The sequence below is a fragment of the Oncorhynchus clarkii genome, chromosome 9 (assembly GCF_045791955.1).
Source record: "Oncorhynchus clarkii lewisi isolate Uvic-CL-2024 chromosome 9, UVic_Ocla_1.0, whole genome shotgun sequence".
In the NCBI taxonomy this organism is placed as follows: Eukaryota; Metazoa; Chordata; class Actinopteri; order Salmoniformes; family Salmonidae; genus Oncorhynchus; species Oncorhynchus clarkii.
Window position 1 is genome coordinate 66,472,408 of NC_092155.1, and position 20,527 is coordinate 66,492,934.

The following is a 20,527-nucleotide window of genomic DNA, read 5'->3' on the forward strand; positions in this document are numbered from 1 at the left end:
TCTGAGTGAAACAATATTTGCCACGCTGCACCAAGCATATGTACCCATTAACATGGGTTAAGTGTACCGGACCCATCATACTTTGTAACTGAAGAATGGGAGGATGAATGAGGCCTTGCTGTATCTGTTCCCTAGGAAACCATTTAGGTACATCTTCCTCAAAGCATTTATGTAGTGATAGACCATAATGCAGACATTATATAGTAGTTCATATGTGTTACTGATCAGATGGTATGAACGGTAGTTTCCAACCAGAGTGCCATTTAGTCACGCAAGAGTTTTAAAAATCACAGGAAATCATGTCTGCCTTGTCTCAGCATTTCAAAGGCACTACGTTATGAGTATTGTGTTTTGTAGACTTGTGGTCCTTCATGTGCTCACTTTGGGCATGATGACATTTAAACAACTATTTGGTGTCTCACCTCATCAGTCGGATGAAACTATTTATTATATTTATTTTATGTACTTTTTTTTTAATGAGAACTATGAACGTTGGCCTTTATATCTCGTTTCTAGTTCTGGAAAGAATAAAGTAAATATAACAAAATGTTGATCTCACTCTCCTAACCCTAATGCTTTGTTTTTTCTTTATTGTATTTGATCTGTTATGTTTGCTGCCACAGAACACATTCATCATTACATTTTAATGATGCATATGCATTTATGCACAATTTGCGTGTTTATCTAGATCCTGCTTTGGGACTGGTGACCTTTGAACCTGTAATGCTGTTCTGTTCTTGGTATGCTGCTTCCTCCCATTGTGCTGTATGTGAAGTGAAACCTAAGCCTTTTCTCCCTCTTATTACCATGTCAACATCGTTAAACCAACATAAACGGACTTCCCAGTGAAAGCAAACTTAGGCAAGTATTCAACTAAAAAATGAGGACTGATTTTGTACAATCAGACCTGTGTTGAAATAATACTCAGGGTATTTTTTTATATTACTTTCAGACATTTGGAAGTATTTAGATATTTATTTGAAAAGACAAGTAGTTGAATATTGGAATGTATTTGGAAATACTCACACTAATATGCATTTAATAACCCATGCATTTGAAAATAAGTACTTAAATACTTAAAAATAGTAGGCTATTTATAGGAAATGTAAATACTTTCAATGTTGATTTGGGACAGATTTGAAAATACTCAAACAGAAAATAAGTATTTAAGTAACTAATCAAATATAATTTTACCCAGGTCTGCATAAAATAAAAGTAATAACATTTAAGAGATGTTTTCCAGATACAGATTAATCCTAGTCCTGGACTGAAAAGTTTATTTCATGGAGAATATCCATTGAAAGTGCTATTTAGTCCAGGACTATGCTTAATCTCTGGGAAACCAGCCCATCAAAAATGTTTCACACCAGATAGGTGCAGTGAAATGTGATGTTTTAAAAGGTCAGTCGTTGTAGTAAGGCAGCCCGTAGCAAATTAGGGTTAAGTGCCTTACTCAAGGGCACGTTAACAGTTAATTTCACCTTGTTGGCTCAGGTATTTGAACCAGCGACCTTTTGGTTACTGGCTCAACACTAGGCTACCTGCCTCCTTCTACGGGAGCTATTCATAATCTTGCCTTTATTTTTCCCTATCGTAAATAATCAAAAGGGGAAGTTGATTTTGATATTAACACAATCATCCTGTTTGAAATACTTTTATTCAACACATTTACAAATTCAGCAGAAAAAAAAAGTTGCTGTGGAAATTAAGATCTGTTTATATGTTTGTGTAATCAAAATGTTTTACATTTAGCAGTTGCATTTCAATTTTACAAGTTGTTTATACTCAGTAGTTATAAGTTTTAAATCTCATCCATGTTACACAGAGGAAAATGTTTATTTGCGAGGAAGCTTCTCTTCACCCAGCGATGTAATGACTAATTCTGTCCTCCAGAAGTTCCTAGATATTGGTGCCACAAGTTCCTGTGGAAGTTCAAAGAAAAAAATCCGAAAGCGTTTCTTTCCTTCCTCTGTTTACAACATTATTGATGTGCTGAAAGAGAAAAATGGGAGACAGATGAGAGGGACAGAGAGCCCATCATTTACATTACAATTTCTTAGTGACCAAGGCTGAATCCTGATTCTCCACAATTCTCCATAAATGTGTACTTGCACACTGCTGGTCATGTTTTCTTTTGTTTTATAATGTAAGAAACTCCCTTCAGCCAATGCTTACACCAATCAAATACTTTGAAATGAAAGTGTGCAAGTGTACACTTTGGGAGAAGGGTGAACAATCTGGACCCAAGAGAGTCAGACTAACAAATCTTGTCTTGTGACATGTCTAGCCTGTGAAGGCAGCACACGCTTCAGTAACAGCTTTCAAGTTCCCCTTTCCTCCATTGTCCTTCGGTGATGATGGCTAGTTAAGTCTCAATGTGACACTGGTGCTTCCTTTTTCTACAACCCAGCAACATCAGAGTGACTGGTGCTCATGTTGCTAAGCTTGCATTCCTTCTTCCTAGTGTCTGGTCCTCCTGCGTTGGGTGCAGTTTCTTGGGGATTCGACCCTCTTGGGAACTCCCTGGGTACATAGTGGACCACAGCGTTGATCAGGTTGGAACGGAAGCTCTTGCTGAGGAAGTTGTAAAGGACAGGGTTGGCGATGCAGTGGAAGAGCGACAGGCCCTCAACCACACCGTAGGAGTTATAGAGCACCTCCACTGTGTTGCAGCTGAACACGTGAGGGTCCAGATCATCCACCATCATCAGGAACAAGACGATGTGGTACGGCAGCCAGCAGAGGACAAACACCAGGGAGTACACATGCACCAGCCAGACGTCCCGTTTTCCCTGCACGTCTGGAGCGGAGCGCACCGCTCGGGCTATCAAGATGTTACAGGTGACGATGATGGAGGCCGGGCCCAGGAACTGGAAGATGAGGCAGAGGAAGGAGACGGAGACAAACCACTCAGTGTAGTTGTTCTCTGGCAGCATGTAGCAGCCCGGCTCGTCCCACTCCAGCAGGTCCATGTGGACGTTCTCCAGCAGAGCCAGGAACAGGGAGAGGAGCCAGAGACCACCGCAGAGTAACCAGCGGCGACGTCTGGCTACGGGGAAGCAGGCAGGAGACGAGGGCCTGGACAGGGACAGGTAGCGCTCCAGGGTCATGAAGGCCAGGAAGAAGGAGCTGCTATAGAAGTTGATCACGTAGATGAGGTGGGTGACTTTACATAGGAAGCGGCCCCACAGCCATACCTTGTCCATGGTTACCTCCAGCATGTAGAAGGGCAACATCAGAACCACCATCAGGTCCGACAAGCTCACGTTGATGACGCAGAACAAGACGCCGTTGGCCGAGTGTCGCCGGCGCCAATTGACCCAGACCACCAGGGTGTTTTCAGCCAGCCCCACCATGAACAGCAGCAGGTAGAGCAGGAACAAGGCGATCCGCTGATAGTCCTTATCCAGATTGAGGGTGCACTCGTAGACGAACCAGGGCGTGCCATTGAAGAAATTTAACGAGGAGTTGTGCAAGTCAAATTCGTTCATTGTCTATTGAAAGCAGAGGAAATTGTTAGCCGTGTTAAGAGTTTAGAATTGGTAATCAGATTAAAGTCAGACATAATTTAAACAGTGGAGGACGTGCAGCGGTGAAACATGCATTTCTGTCTGGTTCTGAGCTGCAAGATGAAATGTGAGGAGCATTTCACACCAGAGAATTGTCATGAAGAATATATATATATATATATATATAGTTTATTTTTTTAATCAACCTGAGACAAAGTCAGACACTATGGCGTATGTGTGCACCAGCTAATTTGAGATAATCATAATTTGCTGTTCTCCCCCCAGGTTTCCTCTTATCATAATAATACAGCCAAAAAATGCATGAATAAATGACTTTATGTAGATCATAATGAGGTAATTAAAGAATAAATATTCACAAATTAAGTTTTTCATTTTTCACTCTTAGTGTATCAAGTCTAAACTCAAATCGTTAAATTCTACTAGAGGTAAAGAACAGCAGGAAGCCGTACTGTTGTGATACATACAGTACCTTGATGTGCTGTGGCGAGGAGAACCTGGTGATAGATGATGAGTGGTTAGGAAAGGTCCCTCAGGGCAGGGGGTTCTGGTGATCTGCCTGCCTGGGGAGTTAGCTGAGGCTTGGAGGAGCGAGGAGGCTCGACTGGCTCTGGGGTCCTGGAGAATCTGTGCTTAGTTCAGGCTGACTGGACTGACAGACAAAGCCCTCTCCTCCCCCGTCCTGTCTTCTCAGTGCCAGAGTTGACAGGACATCCTAAGGAGGGGGGTGGGGGTTGGTAGTGTGGAGAAGAGCAGGAAAGCCTTGACTGTGGAGCTGCCAGGGGGTAAATACTGGCCTGTGTCCCAAATAGCTCCCCATTCCCAATTTAGTGGAGTACTTTTTATTGCCTTGTTTAAAACTAATGCATTATATAGGTAGTACGGTGCCATTTGAAAAGCTGTTACAGGGTCAGTGTGACTGGGTGAAACAGGGAAAGCAGCTTACCTAGAATCTCTACCATTACCTCCATAACACCTGCAAACTTAGCATTGTTGCTTAGTACATCACACATATTGTATGCTCCTCTATCAACCCTTTATATTTCCTTCACATATAAAGTAAGTGGTAAATACAGTGCATTTGGAAAGTATTCAGACCCCTTACCTTTTTCCACATTTTGCTAAATCAAACATTGATTAAATAAATGTTTTTCTTATCAATCTACACACAATACCCCATAATGATGAAGTGGAAACAGATTTGCAAATGTATTAAATATGAAAAACAAATACTTTATTTACATAAGTATTCAGACCGTTTGCTATGAGACTCTGAGACTCTATGAGACGGGGGGCGGCAGGTAGCCTAGTGGTTAGGGTGATGGACTAGTAACCGAAAGGTTGCAAGATTGAATCCCCGAGCTGACAAGGTAAAAATATGTCGTTCTGCCCCTGAACAAGGCAGTTAACCCACTGTTCCTAGGCTGTCATTGGAATTAAAAATTTGTTCTTAACTGACTTGCCTAGTTAAATAAAAGGTCAAATAAAAAAAAAAAAACTACCATAATCACTGTGACCAAGAAAGCGAAGGTAACCTGCCTAAATCACCACATGTTTCCATGTGGTGTAGCATGGAAAGCAGGAAAGCAGGAAAGCATGTTTCCTTTCAAAGCCATGAAGTGCTTTGAAAGGCTGGTCATGGGTCACAACACAATCATCCCGGAAACCCTAGACCCACTCCAATTCGCATACAGCCCTAACAGATCCGCATATGACGCAATCTCAAATCCCACTCCACACTGCCCTTTCCCACCTGGACAAAAGGAACACCTATGTGAGATTTCTGATCATTGACAACAGTTCAGTGGTCAACACCATAGTGACCACAAAGCTCATCACTAAGCTAAGGACCCTGGGACTAAACACCTTCCCTCTGCAACTGGATCCTGAACTTCCTGACGGCCGTCCCCAGGTGGTAAGGGTAAGCAACAACACATCTGCCACGGTGATCCTCAATACGGGGGCCCCTCAGGGGTGCGTGCTTAGTCCTCTCCTGTACTCCCTGTTCACCCCACGACTGTGTGGCCAAGCACAACTCCAACACCATCATTAAGTTTGCTGATGACAACAGGTTGTAGGCCTGATCACAGACAACGATGAGACAGACTATAGGGAGGAGATCAGAGACCTGGCAGTGTGGTGCCATGACAACAACCTCTCTCAACGTGAGCAAAACCAAGGAGCTGATCATGGACTACAGGAAAGGGAGGGCAAAACAGGCCCCCATTAATATCTACGGGGCTGAAGTTCCTTGTTGTCCACATCACCAACAAACTATCATGGTCCAAACACACCAAGACAGTTGTGAAGAAGACACGACAACACCTTTTACCAGTCAGGAGACTGAAAGGATTTGGCATGGGTCCTGAGATCCTCAAAAAGTTCTACAGCTGCACCATCGAGACCATCCTGACCGGTTGCATCGCCGCCTGGTATGGCAACTGCTCGGCATCCGACCGAAAGGCGCTACAGAGGGTAGTGCGTACGGCCCAGTACATCACTGGGGCCAAGCTTCCTGCCATCCAAGACATATATGCTAGGCAGTTTCAGAGGAAGGCCCAAAACATTGTCAAAGACTCCAGTCACACAGGTCATAGACTGTACGGTACCAGTGCGCCAAGTCTAGGTCCAAAAGGCACCTTAATAGCGTCTACCCCAAGCTATAAGACTGCTGAACAATTAATCAAATGGCCACCTGGACTATTTACATTGACACCCCACCCATTTGTTTTTACACTGCTGCTACTCACTGTTTATTATCTATGCATAGTCACTTTAACCCTACCTACATGTACAAAATTACCTTGACCAACCGGTACCCCTTGTATATAGCCTTGTTATTTTTATTTAATTGTGTTTAATTTTATTTAGTAAATATTTTCTTAACCAACAATGCAGTTCAATAAAGTTAAGGGCTTGTAAGTAAGCATTTCACGCTGTTGTATTCAGCACGTGACAAAAACTTGATTTAATGAAAACCTGCTCCAGAGTGCTCAGGACCTCAGACTGGGGCGAAGGTTCACCTTCCAACAGAACAACAACCCCACACAGCCAAGGCAACGCAGGAGTGGCTTCGGAACAAGTCTCTGAATGTCCTTGAGTGGCCCAGCCAGAGCCCAGATTTGAACCCGATCAAACATCTCTGGAGAGACCTGAAAATAGTTGTGCAGCAACACTCCCCATCCAACCTGACAGAGCTTGAGAGGATCTGCAGAGAAGGTGAAAAACTCCCCAAATACAAGTGTGCCAAGCTTATAGAATCATACCCAAGAAGACTCGAGGCTGTAATCGCTGACAAAGGTGCTTCAAAGGTTTTTTATTTTACCTTTATTTGACTAGGCAAGTCAGTTAATAACAAATTCTTATTTTCAATGACGGCCTAGGAACAGTGGGTTAACTGCCTTGTTCAGGAGCAGAAGACAGATTTTTACCTTGTCAGCTTGTGGCGAAATCTGCACGGAGCCTTCACCGTGCACTGCCACTTTAAGAGCGCATGAGCAGTAAGGAAGGAGAATATAAAGAGAGCTCGTTCAGCTCTTTGGGGAGGGGCTCTTTGGTGGCGCGACAGTTTGATTGTGTGTGCTGTGCTGTAGAAGTTTTGTTTGTTTTCAGCGTGTGTAGTTTATAGAGTGTTTAACTCAATCATCGGTGTAATCGCTCTAGGTCGTGGTTGTTTTCGTTTGGGACCGCGCCCGTTATGGATCGCATGGATTAGTAGCAACATTGTTGCGAAGCTTTAACATACAAACCATCGGACAGTCAGACAGTACACCTGCACGCCTGAAGACCACAGCTAAGATCTCTCTTGTTCTCTTTCTCTTTTTCTCTTCCCTCTATCGTTCCAGTGCTTTACCCTGCAACAGACTCTCTCTATTTTTCCAATGCACTTCCCATTGAAGTTCATTAGAGCTGGACTATTATTGCCCTGCCAGAAGTATTTGGACATTTCAGTTAAAAGGGAGGTTGCTTGCAAATTGTGTATTGTTATGTGAACTGTATTGAGATGTACTAATGACACGTGGCCGAGAAGACTGGACATTTTTAAGGCCTTTGTTGTGTCGATGAACACCCCCCACATTCATACCCTCTGCACTCATCCACTAGAAAATAATACAGATTATTGCAAATCCTATGTTGATGACTGGGTTCATTCTTGTATGCAGTTGCTGTTGAATTGCTCTGCCATTATTAGTATTATTGTATGAGGTATTCTTGTTGGGGTTACCCCTGTGCTGTGATGTGGGTTTTATATGGTGTGTATTATTTTTTCTCTCCACTGGCTATCTGGTAAACAGGCTACACTCTAGGCAGTCTCTTCTGCTGATGTGTGTGGGTCTGGTAGTGGTTCTCTCTATTCTACTCTTTTCCTTTCGGCATGGTTAATACCTGCCTGGCGCCCGAACAAAATCTTTCTTTACCCCTCTCTAATAAATACCGCTACAAGCTCATGGATAACCTTTCGGTTACTAGTCCAACGCTCTAACCACTAGGCTACCTGCCGCCCCAAAGTACTGAGTAAAGGGTCTGAATACTTATGTAAATGTGATATTTCATTTTTTATTTATTTATTTTTTACCTGTTTTTTGCTTTGTCATTATGGGGTAGTGTGTGTAGATTGAGGAATTTAAACAAATAATAAGGCTGTAACGTAAAACAAAATGTGAAAAAAGTTAAGGGGTCTGAATAGTTTCTGAATTTCTCTGTCCAGTTATTCTGCGGCGAACAACAATTCTATAATTCTACCAATTGTCTTCTAAGATGAAACTTCAGTAAAAACACAGCTTAGTTGGTATGAAGGGGCTGTGTGATAAACAAAAAAACAGCCGCTTAACATAAGACAATCCCAGGAAGCCCCTTTAGCCGTAGAGGAGTGATGAATAGCAGAGAGTAGGGGGACATTGGAAGCATCAAACCTCACTGGCGTGAGAGAGCCCTTTAATCTAAACCCCCCTCCATCTCTCCCGGTCCGTGATGTTCGTCTCAGCACTCACTTTGAAATCACTACTTCAACTACAGTAGCTTGGCAGCCACTCTGTACAGCCAGCTGTACAGTGCCTTGCGAAAGTATTCGGCCCCCTTGAACTTTGCGACCTTTTGCCACATTTCAGGCTTCAAACATAAAGATATAAAACTGTATTTTTTTGTGAAGAATCAACAACAAGTGGGACACAATCATGAAGTGGAACGACATTTATTGGATATTTCAAACTTTTTTAACAGATCAAAAACTGAAAAATTGGGCGTGCAAAATTATTCAGCCCCTTTACTTTCAGTGCAGCAAACTCTCTCCAGAAGTTCAGTGAGGATCTCTGAATGATCCAATGTTGACCTAAATGACTAATGATGATAAATACAATCCACCTGTGTGTAATCAAGTCTCCGTATAAATGCACCTGCACTGTGATAGTCTCAGAGGTCCGTTAAAAGCGCAGAGAGCATCATGAAGAACAAGGAACACACCAGGCAGGTCCGAGATACTGTTGTGAAGAAGTTTAAAGCCGGATTTGGATACAAAAAGATTTCCCAAGCTTTAAACATCCCAAGGAAGCGATAATATTGAAATGGAAGGAGTATCAGACCACTGCAAATCTACCAAGACCTGGCCGTCCCTCTAAACTTTCAGCTCATACAAGGAGAAGACTGATCAGAGATGCAGCCAAGAGGCCCATGATCACTCTGGATGAACTGCAGAGATCTACAGCTGAGGTGGGAGACTCTGTCCATAGGACAACAATCAGTCGTATATTGCACAAATCTGGCCTTTATGGAAGAGTGGCAAGAAGAAAGCCATTTCTTAAAGATATCCATAAAAAGTGTTGTTTAAAGTTTGCCACAAGCCACCTGGGAGACACACCAAACATGTGGAAGAAGGTGCTCTGGTCAGATGAAACCAAAATTGAACTTTTTGGCAACAATGCAAAACGTTATGTTTGGCGTAAAAGCAACACAGCTGAACACACCATCCCCACTGTCAAACATGGTGGCAGCATCATGGTTTGGGCCTGCTTTTCTTCAGCAGGGACAGGGAAGATGGTTAAAATTGATGGGAAGATGGATGGAGCCAAATACAGGACCATTCTGGAAAACCTGATGGAGTCTGCAAAAGACCTGAGACTGGGACGGAGATTTGTCTTCCAACAAGACAATGATCCAAAACATAAAGCAAAATCTACAATGGAATGGTTCAAAAATAAACATATCCAGGTGTTAGAATGGCCAAGTCAAAGTCCAGACCTGAATCCAATCGAGAATCTGTGGAAAGAACTGAAAACTGCTGTTCACAAATGCTCTCCATCCAACCTCACTGAGCTCGAGCTGTTTTGCAAGGAGGAATGGGAAAAAATGTCAGTCTCTCGATGTGCAAAACTGATAGAGACATACTCCAAGCGACTTACAGCTGTAATCGCAGCAAAAGGTGGCGCTACAAAGTATTAACTTAAGGGGGCTGAATAATTTTGCACGCCCAATTTTTCAGTTTTTGATTTGTTAAAAAAGTTTGAAATATCCAATAAATGTCGTTCCACTTCATGATTGTGTCCCACTTGTTGTTGATTCTTCACAAAAAAATACAGTTTTATATCTTTATGTTTGAAGCCTGAAATGTGGCAAAAGGTCGCAAAGTTCAAGGGGGCCGAATACTTTCGCAAGGCACTGTAGGCAATTATTTTACTTACAACATGTCAATGGATTGTTTCATCTACCTTGGAAGGGGTGTATTTCCCGAAAGCTCCGTAGCATTAACATCATCCTTTGGCCGATCTATGAACTTAGTGCTATGAATTTAGGCGGGAATCACCCCTAGTCAGTTTTCCTATTGAAATAGTGAGTCAGATCATTAAGTCGTCAACACCTGTCAGGTTAGGTGACAAAGCAAAGGACATGATATCAGCATTTGGAAACCACTTGACATCATTGGCATAGCATTACATCAACTTATTTGGTGCTTTTTTGCTGTAATATAACTTCAGTTCTCACCATCAGCTCCATTTAACTTCTGTGTAATTTGTTTGTTTTCATTGATTTTATGGGACCCAGGGCTCCCTGTAAAGCACTGGCTATTGTCAATGAGTGGACTATCCTGGCTAAATAAATCAAACTAAATGAATGAGCAGTCAGCACTATTGTTCTGTTGAAGAGTTCAAGTGGCAACAGCCACCACAGCCTTCCAGGGGTCGGCGTGATAAGGAGCAGCACAGGGAAGACATTTGTGTTGGCTGAGGCTCATGGGACATGTTTTGAACGCAGTGTTTCAACTTCCACCTCTTTCCGGGTTGTCAGCATTTCTGTTAGTTTAAGGCTGATATTTTTTTATCTCCTGAGTCTGCCCATCCTGCTTACATCCCTTTGTTAAGAGTTGTCAATTCCTCTCTTTTCCTAAAGCAACAGGAAGAGGTCTGTCAGCAGAATTATGCCTCCTGACCTCCTCCAGTCTGTGTGTTTGTGTGTGTGTGTGTGGCCAGCGTAATACTCAAATAACCCTAGTGGTAGCGCTAACCAAACTAACCCCCCTATCAACTGTAACGCTAACCAAACTAACCCCCCTATCAACTGTAACGCTAACCAAACTAACCCCCCTATTAACTGTAACGCTAACCAAACTAACCCCCCTATCAACTAACCCCCCTATCAACTGTAACGCTAACCAAACTAACCCCCCTATCAACTAACCCCCCTATCAACTGTAACGCTAACCAAACTAACCCCCCTATCAACTGTAACGCTAACCAAACTAACCCCCCTATCAACTGTAACGCTAACCAAACTAACCCCCCTATCAACTGTAACGCTAACCAAACTAACCCCCCTATCAACTGTAACGCTAACCAAACTAACCCCCCTATCAACTGTAACGCTAACCAAACTAACCCCCCTATCAACTGTAACGCTAACCAAACTCACCCCCCTATCAACTGTAACGCTAACCAACCTCCCCCCCCCTTATCAACTGTAACGCTAACCAAACTAACACAAAAAAGCAATGCCTCGCTCCCCTACGTGACCTAGATATTGTATTGATATGTAGGCTGTGTGCCATTTTGAAATGTATGTACTGTAGTTCTGTCCTTGAGCTGTTCTTGTCTATTAATGTTCTGTATTATGTCATGTTCCATGTTTTATGTGGACCCCAGGTAGCTGCTTTCGCAACAGCTAATGGAGATCCTAATAAAATACCAAACTCACAACCATATCAACTGTACCACTAACCACACACCAAGAGATGTGTATGTGTGACTGCTATAATGTAAAATCTATATAAAAAAAACAATTTCAGAAAATCTTTGTAAAATATATTTTGATCCAAAAGCTGATTTGCAAAAATACAAGACGTGCAATCACAATGGTTACAAGGCTTCACTTACTCATACTGTAACTATTCAGCCCGTCAATGTATTCAACTTCTATACTAGAAAACTCATCACATCTTTAAGGCAATCAAATTGCATAAAGCAGCTGAAGTGTAGTGCTATATTCTATGAGTGACACATAATACTCTTCTGTGGAGTCTCTTCAAATGTCATAATAGTCGTCGTCAAATCTGACCAAGCATAGACCATCGTCTACCTCTACTCATCTTTTATTCTAGCTTGGTCCATTGCTGTCATTGTCAAGAAAACATGTTTGGCATGACAATGTGTGAGAGGGAGTTGGAATGATTATACTTATATTCCCCATAACAATGATCTTGAGAAGTCCTTTAAAAATGACTGTTTGAGGCACATTGTCAGGACATTGTCAGTCCAACAACAGGGTCTGGTTCCAAGTTTACTCATGATAGCATAATGCTACACATGATCCAATGTGAGATGATGATGAGGGACATTCATGGCAAATCCCAGAAGACAGAGACAAATTGCTCTGATATTTACTGTAGGGTTCACTACAATGATATGTTCCTATGTCCAGTTATATTAGTATATTCAGTACATCAGACCAATCCAAGGTTGTGATTTCTTATTGGACAAGTTCAGGTAGTTAGTCATTGGTAGTACAGCACCTCCCAGTTTCCCGCCACTTCCTTCTGTTTGGTGCTTAATGGACACGACCCAGGATTAACTGACTGGGTTATAGGGGCAATCTGGGATTCAAACAAACAACAAAGTGGTCGATATATCAATCCCAGGTTGTCCCTTTAAGTCTATTCTATCCTTTTCAGTGTAACATCTCTCTGAGGACACAAAGCAGCAGTATTAGCCGAAGTACCCTTTTGCTACAAAGTCAGTCAAGAGTGCTTATCAATATGGAATCACATTCATCTTATCAATCTAAAAATAAATATGTATCAGTCAGTAATACATTACAACAATGGAAACAGTAAAGTGTGAGATCAAAATAACATGATCTGTGTGTTTAGATTTTTTGGGTCAATGTTTCATGATATAAATGTACATCAGAAGAAAAACAAGGCAGAAAGTCCCAGAACAAAAGTAAAAAAGAACAAAAGAACAATACAAACCATCCAATCTAAATGGGAAAAGGTTGGTTGTATCAGTGGTGGTTATAATGTCCTGCTATGCAAAGATGTTGGCGATGAAATCACGAAATCGCTTGGCGTATTGTTCTGGGTGGACAGTGGAGATTTCAGCACCAGCCTGAAGACAGAGGCATAGAGAAGGGTACACGTCAGACCGAGTAGCTCATATAAATGGGAATGAAAAGCGTCAATGAAATGCTCATTTTCCGGATAAAAGTTAAACAAATAAGATAGTTCCTACAGGAAGTAATCATACCTCTTGACTAATTCCACATTTTGTTGTTACAGCCTGAATTAAAAATTGATTAAATGTTTGAAATTTCACCCATCTACACACAATACCCCATAATGACAAAGTGAAAACATGTTTTTAGACATTGAAAATGAAATGGAAAACTATCACACACAAGTCTTCACACCCCTCAATCAACACATGTTTGAATCACCTTTGGCAACAATTACAGGTGTGAGTTTATATGGGTAAGTCTCTAAGAGCTTTCCACATCTTCCAACATTTGCCCATTATTCTTTTCAAATTTCTTTAAGCACTGTCAAATTTGTTGTTGATCAACAATTTTCAGGTCTTGCCATAGATTTTCAAGTAGATTTAAGTCTAAACTAACTCGGCCACTCAGGAACATTCACCGTCTTCTTGGTAAGCAACTGCAACGAAGATTTGGCCTTGTGTTTTAGGTTATTGTCCGGCTGAAAGGTGAATTAATCTCCCAGTGTCTGGTGGAAAGCAAAATTAACCAGGTTTTCCTCTAGGATTTTGCCTGTGCTTAGTGCAATTCCATTTCTTTCTTATCCTGCAAAACTCTCCTGTCCTTAACAATTACAAGCATACCCATAACATGATGCAGCCACCACTATGCTTGAAAATATGGAAAGTGGTACTCAGTAATGTGTTATATTGGGTTTGACCCAAACATAATACTTTGTATTCAAACCTTGTCTCAGAGCATTTTGTATTATTCTGTACATAAATCCAATATCTCCACTTGGTATGTATTAATTTTTGGATGTCCATCACCTATTTTGTATGATATTTTTCGAATTACAATCCATATTATACGTTACAAATTTGCAAAATGTACAATATATTACAGATTCTAGCTAGGTGGCTATGTTAGCTAGGCTAGGGGTTAAGGTTAAGTTTAGAAGTTAGGTTAAAGGGATAGATTTAGCTAAAAGGTTTAAGGTTAGCAAACATGCCAAGTAGCTGCAAAGTAACTAAAAAGTAGCAAGAAGTTGAAAAGTTACTAATTAGCTAAAATGCTAAAGTTGTCCATGATGAAATTCAAACTCGCAACCTTTGGGTTGCTAGACGTTCACGCTATATGCCCACCCATCCCGACAAACCACCCTACTTTAGTTTTTGCCTTAAGCAAGTCTTATGTAACCATACCAAACATAACATATACTATTTTGATTGTCCCGGATGTATTTTTAATATGTTACGTCTAGTTTATTAGACCAGGCTGTATATTAAGGTATATTTTTCAGTATTACTTTAGTGCCTTGTTGCAAACAGGTTTGGTGCATGGTTTGGAATATGTTTTATTCTGTACAGCCTTTTTTTCAATCAGTCAATTAAGTTTGTATTGTGTAGTAAATACGCTGAACAAAAATATAAACAACATATAAAGGGTTGGTCCCTTGTTTCATGAGCTGAAATAAAAGATCCCAGAATTGTTCCATAAACATTTTGCACAAATGTGTTTACATCCCTGTTAGTGAGCATTTCACCAAGATAATCCAACCACCTGACGTGTGGAAAATCAAGAAGCTGATTAAACAGCATGATTATTACACAAGTGCACCTTGTGCTGGGGACAAAAGGCCCCTCTAAAATGTGCAGTTGTCACACAACACCACAGATGTCTCAAGTTTTGAGGGAGCGTACAATTGGCATGCTGACTGCAGGAATGTCCACCAGAGCTGTTGTCAGAGAACGTTATGTTCATTTCTCTACCATAAGCCGCCTCCAACGTCGTTTTAGAGAATTTGGCAGTGCCTCCAACCGGCCTCACAACCGCAGCCCACGTGTATGGTGTCGTGTGGGCGAGCGTTTGCTGATGTCAACGTGAACAGAGTGCCCCATGGTGGCGATCAGGTTATGGTATGGGCAGGCATAAGCTACGGACAACAAACACAACTGCATTTTATCGATAGCAATTTGAATGACCAGAGAACTTGACGAGATCTTGGAGGCCAATTGTTGTGCCATTCATCCACCACCATCACCTCATGTTTCAGCATGATAATGCACGGCCCCATGTCGCAAGGATTTGTACACAATTCCTGGAAGCTGAAAGTGTCCCAGTTCTTCCATGGCCTGCATACTCACCAGACCAGTCACCCATTAAGCATGTTTGGGATGCTCTGGATTGACATGTACGACAGCATGTTACAGTTCCCGTCAATATCCAGCAACTTCGCACAGCCATTGAAGGAGTGGGACAACATTCCACAGGCTACAATCAACAGCTTGATCAACTCTATGCGAAGGAGATGTGTCACGCAGCATGGTGGTCACAACAGATTGGTTTTCTCATCCTTGGCTCTACCTTTTAAGGTATATGACCAACAGATGCATAGCTGTATTTCCAGTCATGTGAAATCCATAGACTAGGACCTAATGGACATATTTGAATTGACTGATTTCCTTATATGAACGGTAATGCAGTTGGATGTTACGTTTATATTTTTGTTCAGTATACAATGTTATTAATCCATCCTCAGTTCTCTCCTATCACAGCCACTAATTTTTGGGCCCTAACAAAGGGATTAAATACTTAGACTCAACTTTCATTTTTTATTAATTAGTCAAATGTTCAAAAACAAATTATGCTAACATTATGGGGTATTGTGTGTAGGCCAATGACCAACAATCTACATGTAATTCATTTTAAATTCAGGACGTAACAACAAAATGTGGAAAAAGTCAAGGGGTGTAAATACTTTCTGAAGGCCCTGTAATCTAATGGGAGAGCCTTAACCCTCTTATCTCAAAGATGTGATCAGCACAACATTGAAACCAGGGAAAACAAGAAATTGCATTGGGAATAGGTCACTTTCAATTATCGATTAATAGGGAATGATGTTAGAAAAAGCAATAAATGCACAGTATGCACCAGGCTGTATCACATGATGGGGAGTCCCATAGGGTGGCGCACAATTGGCCCAGCGACGTCCGGGTTTGGTCGATGCAGGCCGTCATTGTGAATAAGAATTTGTTCGTAACTGACTTGCCTAGCTAAATAAAGGTTAACATTACAGTATGCACTGAGTATCTCATCCCTTCGCCCTTTTCACTCACCCCATGCTTGACAGTTTTGGCTGCGTGAGCGGCTTTCTTCTTGGTGTCGTACTGTGTTAGAACGTCTATCAGACCCATGAAGTACACCTCCTTCTGAGGGGCTCCTGAGGGGGGAAAACAGACCAGAGGCTGAATAAAGTCACTGCTTAAAAACCCAAATGACCCAACTTCCAGTGTAACTTCAAATCCAGGAATAGAGTCAATTCCATTTAAAAATCATTCAATTCAGTAGGGAAATTGAGAATCCAATGGCTTAAAATTATTGACTTGATCCAAACCCTGTAATTTCCCAACTTCCCTTGAACCTACCAGGGGCACTCCTTATGGCATACACATCCACATAGGGGTCAAACTCCCCGGGCCCCAGGGGCTTGCAGGAGGCCATGTAGCCAGCGATGCCCTCAGGAGACGTGCTGTAGGAGCACGCGTTAGGGACCTGCATCAGGCCATTCTCAGTCTCCCCATTCTCCTCAATAGAGGGTTCCTCTCCCTCCTCCTCTTCCCGCTCAGCCCGCCCCAAGTCATGGATACCCAGGAGCAGGCTGTAGTCCATAATCTTTAGCTTGACAAGAAACTATAGAACAGGACACACACACCAGATGATTACTATGAAAGGAGATGGTGGTTTAATGGCAACAAACAGCTAGAATGTTTCTACTGCCACCTTGTGTTAGACTCAATAGAATGACAGTTTCTAGAACTTGAGGTCAACATCGAAATAGACTGAATTCTAGTTCTAAATCTGTGGAGGTCACATTACCTCCACATCTCTGTTGAGTTTCTCCATGACCTTCTCCTTCTGCTCCTCGTTCACATACACCTTCTGCATGTTGTTTCTGAAGTCCATGTCCTTGTAGGTGGGCAGCTCTTTCACCTGAGGGACCGTTATGAAACAAACGCATGAGAACTTTCCCAAGCATGTCAAGTGGCCCCTAAAACTAAACTCTGGACCTCGAAGACCATTCCACTACATTTATTTTTATTTTTCAAGGATCATCAATTTGTAATATTATGCAATTGTTTCTAGTCGCCACCAGTAGATTGCCACAACCTCATGAGGAAAAAAACAACTTACTCTTCAAATCAAATCTTATTGGTCACAAACACATGGTTAGCATATGTTATTGGTCACAAACACATGGTTAGCATAGGTTATTGGTCACAAACACATGGTTAGCAGAGGTTATTGGTCACAAACACATGGTTAGCAGATGTTATTGGTCACAAACACATGTTTAGCAGATGTTATTGGTCACAAACACATGGTTAGCAGATGTTATTGGTCACAAACACATGGTTAGCAGATGTTATTGGTCACAAACACATGGTTAGCAGATGTTATTGGTCACAAACACATGGTTAGCAGATGTTATTGGTCACAAACACATGGTTAGCAGATGTTATTGGTCACAAACACGGTTAGCAGATGTTATTGGTCACAAACACATGGTTAGCAGATGTTATTGGTCACAAACACATGGTTAGCAGATGTTATTGGTCACAAACACATGGTTAGCAGATGTTATTGGTCACAAACACATGGTTAGCAGATGTTATTGGTCACAAACACATGGTTAGCAGATGTTATTGGTCACAAACACATGGTTAGCAGATGTTATTGGTCACAAACACATGGTTAGCAGATGTTATTGGTCACAAACACATGGTTAGCAGATGTTATTGGTCACAAACACATGGTTAGCAGATGTTATTGGTCACAAACATGGTTAGCAGATGTTATTGGTCACAAACATGGTTAGCAGATGTTATTGGTCACAAACACATGGTTAGCAGATGTTATTGGTCACAAACACATGGTTAGCAGATGTTATTGGTCACAAACACATGGTTAGCAGATGTTATTGTGAGTTTAGCAATATGTTTATGCTTCTAGATCTGACAGTGCAGGAGTATCTAACAGGTAATATCTAACAATGCCACAACAAAACCTAATATCTAACAAATTCCACAGCAAAACCTAATACACACAATCTAGTAAAGGAATGGGATAAGAATATATAAGTTTAAAATATATGGATCAGCAGTGACAGAGCGGCTAAGATGCAATAATGTAGGATACAGTATATACAACTTTCAATGCAGAATTACTTTCACATTGTTCCTCAACTGCAGTGTATGATATACCATTTTATATCGCTGAGTCTTTACTTTTATCCAACATAAAAAAATATATATTTCAAATTTTGCTACATAAGACCGAGTCAAGGTGGTGGGTCACATGTACTGTGGGTTAGTGTCACAATACCAGAATTTTGACTTTAATTCCAATAGCAGGTTTAGTATCACGATGCTCGATACCAGAACGATACCATGGCAAAAGAAGGTATATTAGCCAAAGTCACAGAATGGCACTTGATCCAGACAAAATGTTTTGAGCTCAAACTCATTACACTTGACATTTTTCAGAGACAGCCATGTATGCATTAATGCAGAATCGAAAACTCTGTCCTCGGGACCCCAAACAAAACATGCACCCCTTGGTTTCCTGAGGACAGAGTTTGGGAAACGCTGTATTAATGAATTAATTGCATCATACAATCAATTTGACTTCATTTTTACCAATGTAGCTACATAACATAATGGTAATCATTTATTTGAATGCTATATCTATTGATAAACCAGGTACAGTGCCTTGCGAAAGTATTCGGCCCCCTTGAACTTTTCAACCTTTTGCCACATTTCAGGCTTCAAACATAAAGACACAACAAGTGGGACACAATCATGAAGTGGAATGACATTTATTGGATATTTCAAACTTTTTTAACAAATCAAAAACTGAAAAATTGGGCGTGCAAAATTATTCAGCCCCCTTAAGTTAATACTTTGTAGCGCCACCTTTTGCTGCGATTACAGCTGAAAGTCGCTTGGGTCTCTATCAGTTTTGCACATCGAGAGACTGAAATTTTTTCCCATTCCTCCTTGCAAAACAGCTCGAGCTGTGAGGTTGGATGGAGAGCATTTGTGAACAGCAGTTTTCAGTTCTTTCCACAGATTCTCGATTGGATTCAGGTCTGGACTTTGACTTGGCCATTCTAACACCTGGATATGTTTATTTTTGAACCATTCCATTGTAGATTTTGCTTTATGTTTTGGATCATTGTCTTGTTGGAAGACAAATCTCCGTCCCAGTCTCAGGTCTTTTGCAGACTCCATCAGGTTTTCCAGAATGGTCCTGTATTTGGCTCCATCCATCTTCCCATCAATTTTAACCATCTTCCCTGTCCCTGCTGAAGAAAAGCAGGCCCAAACCATGATGCTGCCACCACCATGTTTGACAGTGGGGATGGTGTGTTCAGTGTGATGAGCTGTGTTGCTTTTACGCCAAACATAACGTTTTGCATTGTTGCCAAAAAGTTCAATTTTGGTTTCATCTGACCAGAGCACCTTCTTCCACATGTTTGGTGTGTCTCCCAGGTGGCTTGTGGCAAACTTTAAACAACACTTTTTATGGATATCTTTAAGAAATGGCTTTCTTCTTGCCACTCTTCCATAAAGGCCAGATTTGTGCAATATACGACTGATTGTTGTCCTATGGACAGAGTCTCCCACCTCAGCTGTAGATCTCTGCAGTTCATCCAGAGTGATCATGGGCCTCTTGGCTGCATCTCTGATCAGTCTTCTCCTTGTATGAGCTGAAAGTTTAGAGGGACGGCCAGGTATTGGTAGATTTGCAGTGGTCTGATACTCCTTCCATTTCAATATTATCGCTTGCACAGTGCTCCTTGGGATGTTTAAAGCTTGGGAAATCTTTTTGTATCCAAATCCGGCTTTAAACTTCTTCACAACAGTATCTCGGACCTGCCTGGTGTGTTCCTTGTTCTTCATGATGCTCTCTGCGCTTTTAACGGACCTCTGAGACTATCACAGTGCAGGTGCATTTATACGGAGACTTGATTACACACAGGTGGATTGTATTTATCATCATTAGTCATTTAGGTCAACATTGGATCATTCAGAGATCCTCACTGAACTTCTGGAGAGAGTTTGCTGCACTGAAAGTAAAGGGGCTGAATAATTTTGCAAGTCCAATTTTTCAGTTTTTGATTTGTTAAAAATGTTTGAAATATCCAATAAATGTCGTTCCACTTCATGATTGTGTCCCACTTGTTGTTGATTCTTCACAAAAAAATACAGTTTTATATCTTTGTTTGAAGCCTGAAATGTGGCAAAAGGTCGCAAAGTTCA

The 20,527-nt window shown here is 41.4% G+C and overlaps 2 protein-coding genes across 3 annotated transcripts in view; both read right to left on the reverse strand.

Annotated features, from left to right (window-relative positions):
* Window positions 1–932: 932 nt before the first annotated feature.
* Window positions 933–4,341, reverse strand: LOC139416783 (G-protein coupled receptor 182-like). The gene is made up of 2 exons (XM_071165848.1): window positions 4,000–4,341; window positions 933–3,494 (listed from the first exon to the last, which is right to left on the reverse strand). Exon 2 carries the CDS (start codon window positions 3,489–3,491, stop codon window positions 2,400–2,402), a length of 1,092 nt encoding a protein of 363 aa, XP_071021949.1. The 5' UTR covers window positions 3,492–3,494; window positions 4,000–4,341; the 3' UTR covers window positions 933–2,399.
* A 7,452-nt stretch (window positions 4,342–11,793) lies between these two features.
* The window catches only part of LOC139416779 (phosphatidylinositol 5-phosphate 4-kinase type-2 gamma-like), a 28,453-nt gene continuing 19,719 nt past the window's right edge, over window positions 11,794–20,527 (reverse strand). For both annotated transcript variants that reach the window (XM_071165843.1, XM_071165844.1), the window contains 4 exons: window positions 17,082–17,195; window positions 16,631–16,895; window positions 16,322–16,425; window positions 11,794–13,117 (listed from right to left, as the gene is read on the reverse strand). In XM_071165843.1, coding sequence (XP_071021944.1) covers window positions 13,037–13,117; window positions 16,322–16,425; window positions 16,631–16,895; window positions 17,082–17,195 — 564 coding nt within the window. In that variant the 3' untranslated portion in view covers window positions 11,794–13,036. The remainder of the gene's footprint in view (window positions 13,118–16,321; window positions 16,426–16,630; window positions 16,896–17,081; window positions 17,196–20,527) is intronic.